The sequence below is a fragment of the Mytilus edulis genome, chromosome 8 (assembly GCF_963676685.1).
Source record: "Mytilus edulis chromosome 8, xbMytEdul2.2, whole genome shotgun sequence".
NCBI classification, from domain to species: Eukaryota; Metazoa; Mollusca; class Bivalvia; order Mytilida; family Mytilidae; genus Mytilus; species Mytilus edulis.
In genome coordinates this window covers 9,035,077-9,050,728 of record NC_092351.1, presented here as the reverse complement: position 1 = coordinate 9,050,728, position 15,652 = coordinate 9,035,077, and the positions used below count along the sequence as shown (strand labels likewise).

The 15,652-nt window shown below is 32.7% G+C and overlaps 1 protein-coding gene and 1 long non-coding RNA gene across 2 annotated transcripts; both read left to right on the top strand.

The window, feature by feature from the left end:
- The first annotated feature begins 2,543 nt into the window (after nt 1–2,543).
- LOC139486886 (uncharacterized) lies at nt 2,544–3,729 on the top strand. Its single transcript, XR_011655667.1, has 2 exons — nt 2,544–3,058; nt 3,298–3,729. It is a non-coding gene; the product is annotated as an uncharacterized lncRNA (long non-coding RNA).
- A 6,323-nt stretch (nt 3,730–10,052) lies between these two features.
- On the top strand, nt 10,053–15,451 carry LOC139484728 (protein THEM6-like). The gene is made up of 3 exons (XM_071268622.1): nt 10,053–10,227; nt 13,499–13,710; nt 14,959–15,451. The coding sequence occupies exons 1-3, from the start codon at nt 10,092–10,094 to the stop codon at nt 15,187–15,189; spliced, it is 579 nt and encodes a 192-aa protein (XP_071124723.1). The 5' UTR covers nt 10,053–10,091; the 3' UTR covers nt 15,190–15,451.
- Nucleotides 15,452–15,652: the final 201 nt, after the last annotated feature.

Here is a 15,652-nt window from a genome sequence, read left to right as displayed (position 1 = left end):
AGATACTTGTATCTAAGTTGGCCATTCTTTTTTATGAAGCAAAGTAATACCAACTCTTTCAATTTGTCTTTTAGAAACGGTTTCATACGCGCTTATAGGGTTATATCACCTCTTAGAACCCAAATCTACCACCAGAGACAAGAAAACAATTGAAAATAATTTTTTTAAATGTGCAACGTATAATACACGTATTATAAGCGAGTAAGGAACGTTTTAAACAAAGTATTATTCTAGCTGGGCCTTTATTAGCTGACTATGCGGTATGGGTTTCGCTGATTGTTGAAGACCGTACCGTGACCTATATAGTTGTTAGTTTCTGTATCATTTTAGTCTTTTGTGGAAAGTTTTCTCATTGGCATTCATACCACATCTTCTTTTTTATACAAGCGCTAAAATGGTGATCTTCGAACCAAGAACCATCTTCAAACATATGAATATATTTGCAGTAAAAAGTTAGAACGTATAAAAATCAAATGAGGAACAAATAGGTATCGAACATAAAGTAACAGGATCGGTTGAGCACAAACACGCATAAATAGGTGAGAAAAGGGTCAGTTTACCTCAACAAATTTAGAACTATTACCAGAGATAAGAATATAAACAATTAAAAAGGGGGAAGGATATCAAAAATCGAATAAGTAACGAATAGTAACGAATAGGTAACGAATAAGGAATAATTAATGAATACGTAACGATTAAGGAATAAGGAATAAGTAATGAATCAGGAATAAGGAATAAGTAATCAACTTGACGTCCATTATAGCTGGATACATTGTGCTAAACATATGCAGTTAATACATCTGATTTTATTTAGTCTAAAGACGTTTTCAGACTTTTTCAATCAGAAACTTTGTTTTCTTTTTTTTTACAATTGCGTGTGTACCAATCCTCTTAATTTGATATGTGTGGTGTTCTGAAACTTTAGAATATTGCCACTAAATACAAATCGTTCTTCAATAATAATATTGTCAATTTTATTACACGTGAAACAGGGAGGGTCGGGCTTGGATTCTTCCGTCTCTTCTTACTATCTGAAAAGGCATATCAATTATCCTCAAAACGACCCTGTAGTAGTCATTGTACATAACTATCATTTCCAAATTACCATAGCTAAAATATGAACAAATAACAAATAAAGAATAAGTATAACTAAATTGAAAACCCTGTTTTAAAATATATGTTTTTCCTTTAACTGTTACCGTCCTGCATTTATTTTTATGGTTCACTTTCATTTGTACATTTCATTATTTCATTGTTTGGGATATGAAAAAAAAATAAATAATTTGCTCTTTCGAAGTAAATAGACGCAGATATATAAACCATACGACTGGATGCAAAGCAATACTAAATAAATGCTCAGTAAGAATTAAAACGAATTAAAATAAAACATCTAATTTTGGAAAATTATTACAATTTCATATGAAAAAACAATAATAGACGTTTTAAAAAGTTAATTCAATCAATGTTCAGCACCATTTATCAACAACACTTTGATCGCACGTCTATATCCAGGGGGTAACGATAAATCTGACATCTATACCATTGCGAATTTATCCGAATCCAAATTATCAGTTATAAACTATGTTGCTCCAACGTCCTTTAATCAGTCAATTATATTGTTAATTCGTACACTGTAAATATACCTGACGCCTGACGCGTCCGGACGCGTTCAAAATTTGTACACCGAATGTTCAATATTTTAACGTCATATGTTAATGCTTAGAGACGTGCTCAAAGTTTTAACGTTTGTTTAAACTACTAATATGTGTGTTCAGACACAGTGAACACCAGTGTTCAAATTCTGATGTAAAAAAAGAAGACAGTCGTTTGTCCGATTTTCTATCCTTCTAATTGGCAAATTCAAAAAGAAATTCTTTAAAATATATGAATGTATACGCAGGATGATGATCTTGTGAATTTTTTACTAATATTTTAGTAATTGGGAAATATTAAACTTCCAAGCTGGCATATACATGATATATGTATAGTTTATGCATATACATGATATATGTATAGTTTATGAACTTATTTTATTATTATTACTAGTTTTACTTATAAGTGACAAAATAATGCATATCAATTAGGCCTGTTATGATAATATCGTAATAAAAATATGTCGATGTTTATCTTATTTCATGATCCGTTCAGTTTATTAACATTACATGTTCAATCAGTGTTCAAATCGCTCGAAATTTTGAACACCTCGCGTTAAAAAAAATATACCAGGGTACCAAATACCGGAAACAGATATCGGCTGGTGATTTAGGCGGTTTAACGAAGAATGGATACACATAAGGAAGAGAACTGGAGAAGGGACTGCTATCCCACATGAACATGAAAGAAGTGAGTAACAAGTTAGGATAATCTCCATAGGTAGTTCGATGGCTTCCTTGTTATTTTCTCATGTCAGATATATATTTGTCAAATATTCATAACTCTTATATCCAAATATTCAACAAAATAAAAGACGAATTAAAGAACAGGATTTAGATTAAACGTTCATAACAAATGATTTCCTACACTGATGAATAACTAGTCTGTGATCGTCTGTCTGTTATACAGAATAAATGATGATTGTTGCCAAGTTATCCACGTATATTAGCTGAAGATCGCTGAACACTAAGTGTTAAGAACTCTAACATCAAGTGTTCAAAAATGAAACACAAAGGCATTAAAAACTGAACACCACATATTCAAATGATGAACACTAAGTGTTAAATAACTCTAACATCAAGTGTTCAAAAATGAAACACAAAGGCATTAAAAACTGAACACCGCATATTAAATTGATGAACACTAAGTGTTAAATAACTCTAACATCAAGTGTTCAAAAATGAAACACAAAGGCATTAAAAACTGAACACCACACATTCAATTGATGAACACTAGTGTAAACATTTGGAACACCATTTCAGTTGACTTAGAAAATGCATTCGTTTTTTTTTATTTGCAGGAATCGTTAGATTGAAATGTTTGAATTAGGAACCGGTAGCCAATAATCCCACGAAGGTCATTTCTGCATGCTATAAAGTGTTGGAAAAAAAAGATATCAAAAAAGGTATGACAATATATGTTTATTAATAGCTTATGTGGGTGTATCATTTCTATATCTGTATACCTTAGGTCAAGAAATCGACTTTTGTAATTTATAATGTCAAAACTTGCATTTCAGTACCATAGAATATCAATTTGTACTCTAGTATATATCGAAATTAAAGCATAACAATCATTGCATAATTTGATGTTTTATAAAAAAAAAAAAACTCTCTTCTATTAATTTTAAATTTTATTTTGCAGGATATATAGGCTCATAGACATTACTTGTTGTGGATGACTTTGACATTTGGAAGTTGATAACAACACATAAAATGCCACTTAGTTGATAGCTTTAAGTGAAGATGCACTGAAAAGTGGAGCGTTCATTGTATGTGATCGTACAAGAACTCTTGGAATTTGCAAACTTTTAAACTTTCATTGTGACAAATATCTATATCATAAACTATCTACTTATCACTTTGACATGCTTTTTCGGTTAGATTACACATGATGTAGCAACTATCTTTTCATGTAGGGGTAAATACTTATTTGTGATGTGAAGTCAATTTAAAAACATTATGTATGTGATTTCACTGACTGTTACTTGTGATATCATAAGGTATTCTTGTGTACTTTTTTTTACATGTCTTACATATATGCTCATTTGATTATATAAAGAATTACTTGTTAAAATATGTTTTATTGTTATATTTTGCCTGATTCAATATAGTTTTTATAACAGTTTAATTAAGTTTAGTATTTATGGAACATTATGTACGCTTGAAAATAGAACATGTTCTACATTTGAACACCATCACTTTGAACACCTATGTCAACTGTTCTGAATGTTAACATCTGGTATTCTGGATCTTTAACATTTCTGGTTTTGAACATGTTCAGTGTGTTCAAAAAGTGTTACATGGCTGTTGAACGCGTCGACGTATTAAGATTTTGAACATTCGGACACGTTAAATCGTTGAACACTAATGTTAAGGTCTCTAACATCAAGTGTTCAAAAATGAAACACAAAGGCATTAAACACTGAACACCACACATTCAATTGATGAACACTAGTGTAAACATTTGGAACACCATTACACGTTCAAAAAGTGTTACAAAAAAGCGTTCAAGCAGTGTTCTATTTATTAACACTTAGATTTACAGTGATATATATCCACAGTAACATCAGCAAGGAATAGACGCTGAAAAATAAAACTTCCACAGAAAATGAGACTGAAACAACTGATTGCGTAAACCCCTGAGGGTTTACGCTGTATATATTGGACGAGTGATGTAGTCTTTCGGAACACCGGATATTAGTCGGAACACTTCTGGTCTTTCTATGACCACCTTTCAAATACATGCGCAATAGCTATGACCACCTTTCAAATGCATGCGCAATAGCTTACAAATCTGTTGAATATGCATTAGCATCTTAAGTTGCTATAGAGATATTTTACGTATGATCTGAAATTTATTATGATATAATATTTTCTTGCACACGATTACAAGCTGCTAATATTAACCTACATGCGTAGTATTTTAATTAGTCAAACGATGTAACCAGCTGTGTTTAGATATGAGATAAGATTTCATGTAAACAATGCGCTTTATATTCTGAACGAGAATAATTAAAAATAAAATCTTTAGAAAGAGTTTTAGTAGCATTTTATTTTAGATTTTACGTTTAGTGAAGATGTACATGTTGTAAAAAGCAAGCTATTTATTTTTTTATACTGAAATTAAAGGGAAGTCTTTCTTGCATATGATTAAATTACGGTTATTTTTTTTTGTTAAATATTGCAACTTTAATAAAAAAAAAAAATGGTTATTAAAAATAAAATTAAATAGATATTGAATATGAAAAAATAAAATATTTTGAACGAGAACAATTAAAAATAATATCTTTAAAAAAAGTATTAGCACTTTTTGAAATTTTACGTCTAGGATAGACCATGGAAGTAATATTTAGAAGGAATAACAACGACTAATTAGCATGTATTTATAGCATGCTGAGCTCTGTACTAAAGTCATACGATTTCATCCAATTATAGTCTCAGCGGTAAGACGCCTTTGGTTACTATCTGCGTTACCGCGGTTGTAAAAGGCATCTGGAATTTCTTATCAGTCACGTGGTTTTATCGAGTCCGGTAATAGACAACTTTCGAGTTCGATGCATTTCCGTCAAAAACTCTGGTTTTAGTGAACGTCATTTGTGCGTTTAGGGGCGTCGTCACTTCCGTTTCAATGTTGAGCGAGTGGTTGGAAAACTATAATTCTATATTGTACGAATTATTCAGCCAAATTAAATTCTCAAAATTGACAATCAGCACTGCTGTCATTAGGGAATTGTCATTAAGTACCTACAGAACAACCATTATTTCTAGTTTATCCTGCACAACGACGATCACTAAGACGCTTGATGAACGTAAATAGTGCAGGGATACAGGCGATCCCCTCTATCTGGTAAATGACGTCATAAAGGCGCGCATAATTGACGAGTTTTTGCCGGTGACGGATGAACTCGAAAGTGGTCTATTATAGCGCACCTGTGGGAAATCCCTAGTTTATTAATAACAAGGTAGCGCTGTATCACATAGAATATCTACCTTTAGAAAGAAATCGAATGGTGAAAAAAACTTGAAAAACGGACGAGAATTGTTCAAACTACAGCAGTTTAACATGGAAAATTGTATTTAATTTAGCATATTTTTGCTTTTTACCGTTTGTTTTAAACTGTTCTAAAAGTATTTTCCGGTTAAAAGCGGATCCCGAGTTAAACAGTTAAATACCGATGAATCGATCAGGTTTCACATGATGTTTAACAAAATAATGTAGGCAAATGTAGGCATAGATTTTTTTACTGTTGAAATGTGCAAAGTTTATCGAGATTGAATGAAATAATATTTACTTTCAAGTATTCTAAATTTATGTATATGTCATAAATGTCATTGATTGCATTATTGAAACTGGACAACTAAAACGGGGATAATATTTTCGTAAATATATATTTAAAAAGTGTTTATTGTGGAATGCTTGTATTAATATAATAAGCTATACGGCAAAAAATATAACAAACCGACGAAATGGGCTTGCATCTATCTGTCTTACGGTAAATTCATTTTTACACAATTTAGTTTATGTATCAAGAACTTAAATTGAAGGATAGAACCGTTTAGAATTGTTAATAATTTAATTGACTATAAATACACGAGAGATTTAGATTTTTCGTATTTAATAAAGGGTGTCCAAACGTATTTTTTGTACAGTCATCTTCTTAACTTTATACGGAAATGGTTTTTTAATTGTCTGTAAATTTTAAAATTGAAATGACACAACTTTGTTCTCCAATTTCGTATGTGATAGCTGTCGGTTTTAACTATAAGTTCAAACTAACCAAAAATAGGGAAAAATTGGACTAAAATAAAAATTGAACGAATGACTCTTTTCGGCAGCGTACATCAACGGAATGTAACGAATGGACTATTCGGGTTACTTCGCATGTATATTCGACAAAAACTTGTCTGTTCGTAGTTCTCCGTAAACACGAAAATGACCGATAAGTGTCAGTGATTTGATCGATCACATGCGGAGAATAAACTTCCATGCCAGATATTGAACCAATTAACGAGTTATTGAAAGATGGGCGGTAACGCAGATGAAACCTTTGAAGTGACGACGATGTTATTCCTTCCAATATTACTTCCATGGATAGACCAAGGACATGGAAATATAATCATAAATACGTGCCTCAAATAGGTGTAAAAACGAGGATTTTAAAAAAAATCGTTTATTGAAAATAACGTTAAAATTAATTATGAAAGTTATGTCCGTATTTATTTTCATTAATATTGCAAATTTAAAGTTATTTTCTTTGTTTAAATATTGCAACATTATTTACTTTTTTTAATAACCTCTGAATCCTTTTCGTCATTAAAATGCGACTGATAAGTATAGATATTCAATATGAAGGGGGAAAAAATAACCGTTACTGAAATCTAAATCTAAAATTTATTTTAAAAAAATACACATTTGACCATGCAGATGTAAGAAATGATACTTCAAGCAATGGAACAACGAATTAAATGTGCCACTTTAATTACGACTGATAACCTAAAAATGAATCATGCATGCATTTTTAGCAGACTTAACCAGGTCGGCGATAAGATATCGAATATAAAAAAAGAAGATATCGGGTTTGGTATCTGCAAGAAACCAAAATAACACAGAAATACAAACTATGGGTCACCGTACGGCCTTCAACAACAGGCAAAGCACGTACCGCATAGTCGGCTATAAAAGGCCCCGAAATGACAATGTAAAACAATCAGTCAAAAAAGTAAATTAACAAAGTCCGTATCATCGTATGCGTAACTTAGTTGCTCACCAGAGGAACTTTACGCAAGCGTTTAAACACGCGTTCCATAAGTTTGAAGTACGTCGAAATGCAAAGGTATACGCTTGGTGAACGCTTTTACTTCAGGAAAATTTTAATGGAACATAAAAAAAATCATTCAGCTCAAGCGTTTGTCAAACGTATATACATGTACCTGTAAACTGCACGCACATAATATACACGCTACACGAGCGTTGAAAACGCTACAGATAAGTTTTAGACACGTTAAGGGCACATTGCATACAAAAATACTCGTCGCCTTAAAGCTTTCATTTAGGAAAAGAAGTCCGATACGGGTGAAACTTCATCAAACCTACAGAAGATATTACACCCTCTCTAACCATGCAACATGGGACTAGACATAGAAGTACAGGAACTACTCACATTAGTTTGAGCTGTACAAGATCTACAAAAATATCCCGCCTGCCTCAAAGCCGGTGCGTATAGTATCGACCATGGTCCAGCACTAATGATACAAATACCAACCAGAGTTACAATGACGTGGTAGTAAGTCTTTAAAGGCCACCGAGCGGCCTCCAAAAATGAAAAAAAAACCTACTATTTAATCGGCTATTAAATGCCCCGACCATTAAGATTTAAAAACAAAAATCAAACAAAACTAAACAGCCTTATTGATAACAAAATAATTTACGAAAACAACTTGACCGACATGAATTATGAACAACAACCACTGTACTACATGTTTCTGGCTTTAGAATGGACATTGGCACATAAACAATGTGGTGGCCATAAACCCAACCCTCCCAAATGAACCAAACCTTAAGGACAACACATCGCAAGAAAAAACTGTAAAATATCAGTTGCAATTCGCGCCCCTAAAATATGGGTACGGTGCACAATAATCACTTACATAAAAACAATAGACACAAATCACTGAAGTAATCGCACTTACCGAAAGCTATTTCAAAGCTAGTGAACATGTAGACGAACCAGTGGACATAGACGGACTGGTAAACATGTAAACAGACGGGCGAATGTGACAGACTTATTGACAAACATTCACATATAGACAGACCTGCAGTTGGGAATGTAGGAAGACCAGGAGAAACGCTAAGGTACGCTTTACGCACACCCAATACACGCTTTAAGCTCGTTGTGCACACGATACAGATATGATTGACAGGTTGAATGCATCAAAATTACTAGCGTTTTGGTAGCGTGCATGATTTTTTTTTTACCTCGGCCGACGTACGTCGGATCTATACGTTGATGTGTGAAGCCGGTATTACATTATTTAAACCACTAAACAGGCAATGTCAGTTTCTAATTCTTATGCACAACAAAAGTAATATAAGACAATACATCTTTATTAAACAATTATCTAATATATATATAATGCCAAACAAGCATTTGGGTTTACGATTGCATTTCTTTTTTTAAAGAAAGCAACTTGTTATAAATATTGGGTGGGATAAATAATGGGAGGGTTAGTTTTCGGCTATCGACGACAGAATGAAATACTTAAAATTCTTTAAATCACAAGTATATAAAGGAACCAATCAAAATGCATCGTTATGTCATAAAATTCATAACAAAGTTGTATCATTAGCTGTATGTAAAGAACCGAAATAGTTCGAACAGTATAAATTTAAGTCCATTAATTTCTTTTATCTCCAGTCGCCATTATATCTTTTTAATTAATTAAAAATAGCACAATTATATTTTTTTTTTTATAGATTATGATAAAGGGACCCAGTTTGTCAGCTGTTAGGTAATATTTGAAGAAACCTCAAAGTATAAGAGAGACGGGAGTAACTTCCAAGCAAGGACCGAAGCGACTTCGGGAATGTCCGGAGAGCCGACAACCTTGGTTCGGAAGTTGAGTCGGCAGATACCATAGCAAAATTCAAAACTCATAAATCGATGAAAAAATGACAGCACAATGACAAAAAAAACAACATAAGCGACGGAAGACAAACAAGACGGAAAAAATCTACATAAAAAAGAAAGACGGGGGTGAACTCAGATTATTCAGAAGCTTAGTTTAATAAGCCATATGCAGTCTTCACAATGATAAACTTTAAAAACTTCAAGCCGCCATAGCTTATGATTTTTGGATTTTTTTAGCAAGATTCTGATGGCCTGTAGAGATGATATTACAGGTTTGCAAACAATTTTACGTGCCTCGGCTGCTGGGCCTGTGATTGAGTGAGAAGACTGAAAAACTACTATAATTAATATAACCAGAGACATATAATACAATGTATTATATGTCTCTGATACAACTATAGTCAGAAATATTGAAAATGTCTGCTGATGTCTTTTAATTTTTGCTAAAATAGAAAATAAAACGGGGGTCAATACACAAACATTTTTTAAGCAAGAATATAGATATATGTGAAAAATCAATAAGTTCAAGTAAAAAGTTTAAATGACGTCTAGTTCACAAGACGCCGGTCATCATATGACCATAGATATTGATCATATAAAATAAATATGGCTATTTCTATATATCTATGATATGACTAACTAGTTGTGAACATCCTTGTCGCACGAGTTGTATGATTATCTGTTACATACATATATTATCCATTTTCAAAGATTAACATTATCCCGTTGTGTGGGGCCTTTTTAATCTGACCGGAATTTAAAAATATGGCGATTTTTCTATTTTCACAAAGAAGGAAGATCGCTAATCATGTGGTTACTTTTGTTGATCATCTGTATCTGTTTCGTGTTTTTTGACGTTTGGTATTTCATTCGATTTGGAATCACATGTTCCTTTTACACGTTTACCAAGTCGACTTCACTATTTGAAGAAAGTATTTTTTATGGTAAGTTAAGTTTTAAACGGGAGATAATCCAGACATTTCTTACGGTGACGATAGAAATTCTTCACCGACTGACGATAAACTCCCGGGTCCAGTTATTTATATTTAGAATAGTTCTGTATTTCAGTAGCTATTCGTTGGTTAAGTTCTGTCATGTATCAAAAGGGAAATTGAATGGTCCATTGTATGGTAAATTTTCGTCTTCACTTAGTCAAATAATTATGACGCCTTGAAAGGCGAAAGACTAGTCTATCCCCGAGGAACCAGTAATGACGCACCTAACGTTGTGTTTGTCTCTGCATTTAATCTAACCATTTAAAAGAAAAAGAAACACGGAATAGAATGAAAGATTGATCACTTGTTAATGTATTTCAATCATTAAACAGTTGATTTTTGAAACAGTAAAAGCAATAAAAATCATGTTTGCTAACATTACAAACGGACTGTCAACTTATGATGCCATTGATGGGTACCAGTAATGACGCACTATAAACAAACCAGTAAAAACCACTTGCAGTGTACCTGATGTTCGAAAAATTGCTTCAATCCGGATAATTTAAAGTTAACACTATTCAACAAATTTAATTTTAATAACAAATTTTGACATTTACAGTCACTTTTATGATCATGTTGATAGCAACACCATTTTTTTCATTAATTTAATTGTAACCTATATTTTATTTCAAATTTTATATAAAATTGTTCAAAATTTATCAAAGTGACATATATAGATATAGGAAGATGTGGTGTGAGTGCCAATGAGACAACTCTCCATACAAATAACAATTTAAAAAGTAAACCATTATAGGTTAAAGTACGGCCTTCAACACGGAGCCTTAGCTCACACCGAACAACAAGCTATAAAGGGCCCCAAAATTACTAGTGTAAAACCATTCAAACGGGAAAACCAACGGTCTAATCTATATAAACAAAACGAGAAACGAGAAACACGTATATATTACATAAACAAACGACAACTACTGTACATCAGATTCCTGACTTAGGACAGGTGCAAACATTTGCAGCGGGATTAAACGTTTTAATGGATCCAAACCTTCTCCCTTTTTCTGAAACAATAGCATAACATCACAACAAAGAAAAACATACGATAAAATATCAATTGGCAGACTTAACTCAATCAAAAAACGTATGATTAAACAATGAACGAATAATTCGATCTGCGATATCTGAATACAAATGCACAGTTAATTAAATATTAGAGACAAACATTCATGACCAAAAAGCTAACAAACAAATTCAAAAACAGGACATGACTGAGAAATATTTAACCAATCAATGTTCACTTTAGAAAAAAACCGGTTTTTTTATAATCTTGAAGTTTATACAAATGTTGTAAGAATAAGTGAAGATATAACAAATAATCAAAGCTGGTGTACAGACAAGATCCGTATAAATAAAAAATGACAAAAAAGCATTATAAACAGTATCAACAGGTCGAATTAACAAGAAAATAAGATTTGAGAGTACTCGCAGTTACTGACAGCTAGTTAAAAGCCAAAACCAATTAATAATAAAAAATCATGCATCAGAGACTAAAATCGACTAAAACACATCACAGGGATTTAGTATTTTAACGTCATTAATAGTCAAAGAAGACATGACTCCATATACTTGAAAATAATAAGTAATTGCATTCATAAAACAACATTGACATTAAAACATTTATCAATGTATACTTCGTACAATGAATGAAAAAAAATCGATAAACAACAGAAAATTATATAAGCGACGATCATTTGTTCTACAGTGATTCCCGCTTAAATGTAAAACCATGTCACATGACAGTCATATGATTTGAAAAACACAAACTGGGGCAGCATGTGCATACATACTTTTGCCGGCCAAAGTGGATTTAGGACTGATAATCATTCTGGGAAGGGTAGACTGTTTTTGACCTTAATAAAATGGCAGAAATTGCATTATCTTTACTAATTCAAGCAATAATAACATTTCTGGACAGAGTTTGAGGCATCTATGTTGTAGTCATATGACCTTCACCATCATGTTATGAATAGTAATTATCGATGACGTCACATCTTTTGTTTAGAAATATAAAACCCAAAACTAAATTGGTGCGTCATTTCTGGTCCGCGTCAAAACAGGTACCAAGACGATATATCCTGATTTTTTTTACTACGTATTATATATTACCGGCTGTGTCTCGTAAAGTTTGTTTTAAATGTTATTTAAAAAAAAATACAGATGTCATCATTACAGAGTGGTACATGTAGAGGGAACGACATAGCATCTTGAAAGAACGAGATAACTATCTTGTGGGAACGACATAGCATCTTGAGGGAACGACATAGTATCTTGAGGGAACAAAATATTTTTTTTTCTTTCATGGCCGCATTCTGCCACCGTACATGTATCTGCAAAATATTTTTTAGATATACGCTTAAAAAAATAAAGATTTTATACATTATAATGATTATATATAGCAGACGGACACATAGTTGCCGCCGAAAGAAAGAAGATGATATTAGGGAGCTACAATTTGATTTCTATGGGGGGGGGGGGGGGGGGGGGGGGGGGGGCTAGGATGACATTTGAAAAAAATAGGCAGGACAGGAGTTTTAAGTAAAAAAAAGGCAGGATGTGACACTTGCAGAAAAAATGTCAGGACAAACTATAAAAAAAAAAAGGCAGGACCGATTAGAGTGAAAAATAAAAAGGCAGGACAGAGATTACAGCTAAAAAAAATGCAGGACAAAATTTTTCATCCTAGCCCCCCCCCCCCCATAAAAATCAAATGGTAGCTCCCTAATTAGTGTTTGCCAGTCAATAAAGATTAAGAAGAGGAGGCATGATTCACAATAATGAGTGCTAATGAGACAACTCTCCATCTAAGTCGCAATTTGTAAAAGTAAACCCTTATACTAATATTGTAATATATATTAAAAGAATACGATATGCTTCTCTTATTGTTACTATGAAATTTAAAGAGTAGAATAATATACAATTATGGCCCGTTGAAAAGGAAAATTATCCAAAATTGCCAACACGAGAAGGTTATTTCAATGAGGTTGACAATTTTGGATATTCATCGATTTCTAAGGGCCACAATTGTTTTATTAAGGCCGAACTAACAGTGGAAGGGTCTTTTGAACACTAACTATATTTTTAAAATAGCAAACACTAGCTGACGTTTGAAAAAAAAATCAGGAAAATACATTTGTGATCTAGAATTTCTCGAATGTACAACAAAGGTAGAATCTTTTTGTAAAATATTGATGCCCTATTTTCTTTGTAGGAATATGTTTAACAACGGATCTTGATTTTATGATACATATGAATAATGCTAGATATCTACGAGACTGTGACTTTGCTAGGTTTAAGTTTTGGATACAGAGTAAAGCATGGAAAGTGGTACAGAAATTAGGAGCTACCATGTCCAATGCTGGGAATAATATTAGATACAGACGTTCTTTACAACTCTTCGATATTTATAAGATCAAAACAAAGGTATGATAGAGCGAATCAGAACAGAATCAGTAAAACTAATATCTTCAAACAAAACAGTCACTCTTTCTAACACAGTGACCCAGGCGCGTAGCTACGTTTACGTCAAAACGCCCGTGCGTACACTTGATTTTTGAAGAGAAAAAAAATTATTGTAATCTAAATAAAATAAAAAGATCTGATTGAAAGCACATTGGCCTTGTAATTCCTACTTCAACGGCTTGTAATTGCGAATAAACGTGACGAAATTTACTTTTCAACCAAATGGTATCATATTATATATTTGTTCTGTTACAGTCTGAATCTACTGTGAATCCTTTTGTTTAAAGCAATTCATAATCTTCCGAGATTTGATATGTGGTTTGCATTTTTGTCAAACGTGTGACATAGAAATTATCAATTTCGTCAATATCTAGTTCAGTATGTGGGTAAGTTTTCATGAAATTTTACGGAAGTTTGACCGAAGTTTGTTTATGATCAAACAAATATCCAGACCATAATGATATTTATTTTACAAATATATCATGATTACAAGGGGTAATTGCAAAACATATCGGTTCAGAGGTTAACAATTTTCGGATCCGTTAGGCGAGTGAATCCCCCCCCCCCCCTTCTTCAACCAGTATTTTTGGCAAATACTCCTTGTAAGCATGATATATTCGTTTGATTCCACCGAATGCTCTTTGTTTTTCCCCATCAGATTTGTTAGCAAATATAGTAGAAGTCACAAATGGAATTCCACCTTATGTAATAATGCTGTATTTTCACTGGATGATAGAAATAGTATTTTTTACATTTTTTTTTATATATAATATTGAGATTTTCTTTTCTCTGCCGGTGTATTTGTCATAAGGGAATTCCATTTGTGCTACTTCAAAAATCAAGTGTACACACGGGCGTTTTGACGTAAACGTAGCTACGCGCCTGTAGGAGTAAAATTTTAAAATATCCTATGTAAATTATAAAATCATATTGGAGCGGAGTCTCTCGACATTTCTACTTGTGTGGTACACTTTGAATTTACCCATTGGCAACAAAGAAAGCAGGAAAAACTTGATAGTGCGCGTTTCTAATTTAACGTTATTTTTCTGTTACACTAAATGGTAGCAATATCTGACGTTGCGTCTGGTCTTAACTGCATTATATAATTTTATTGTAATATTCAGCTAAGCTTCACGACGGTCATCGCGGTAAAAAGTAGAAATAAGATTATGCTGTTATATTAGTGTGTAACGTTTAATATTTTTTTAGTTAGTATACTGGGACGACAGGTCTTTCTACCTAGAACAACAATTCATCAGGACAAGGGACGACTTTGTATGTGCTGTCAATATAGTCAAACAAACAATGATAGGCTGTTCTCCCGCCTTGATCATAGAGAAACTTACTGGAGAACAGAGGGAACCAGTTTTGACAGAAGAATTAAAATGTTTGTTAGAGTCATGGCAGCTATCTAGCGAAAGACTTCGGCAGTCAAGTTGATGACGGTTAACCTTAGTTTGATTTTATTTTTAATTCGTGAAATTTGCAAACATTTTATAATTCCAGCTACTTAATTGTTCCTGAGACTACTATAACACTGTATTATAGTAGTCTCAGATTGTTCTTATAGTTTTATGAATTAAAACCGATTACAATTCGAACATGTTAGTGGTATATTACGATTAACTAATCATTCCAATGTTACTGTTACAAAATATAGTTATGTTTATTTTATTTTCTTAATAAATTTTTCTACACTTAATGTTTTTATTCCGAACTTTGGTAATATAATGTCCCAAGAAATTGGGTTGTGACGTATATGAGGTATGTGAAAAAATAAGTTCATCACGGAAAATGTGATAATATTTGTCAAAATGGAAACACGTCCCTAAAAATCAATGATTAGTTGAAGGATATACGTCAGCAAAATTAGAATCACTGAGACCAATACCGTGTCTGGACT

Bases quoted from the DNA above. Each gene is read 5' to 3' on its own strand.
- LOC139484728 (XM_071268622.1), top strand. From the start codon at position 10,092: ATGTGGTTACTTTTGTTGATCATCTGTATCTGTTTCGTGTTTTTTGAC. The intron at 10,228-13,498 runs GTAAGTTAAGTT...TTTTCTTTGTAG, and splicing joins TGAAGAAAGTATTTTTTATG to GAATATGTTTAACAACGGAT. The intron at 13,711-14,958 runs GTATGATAGAGC...ATATTTTTTTAG, and splicing joins TTTATAAGATCAAAACAAAG to TTAGTATACTGGGACGACAG.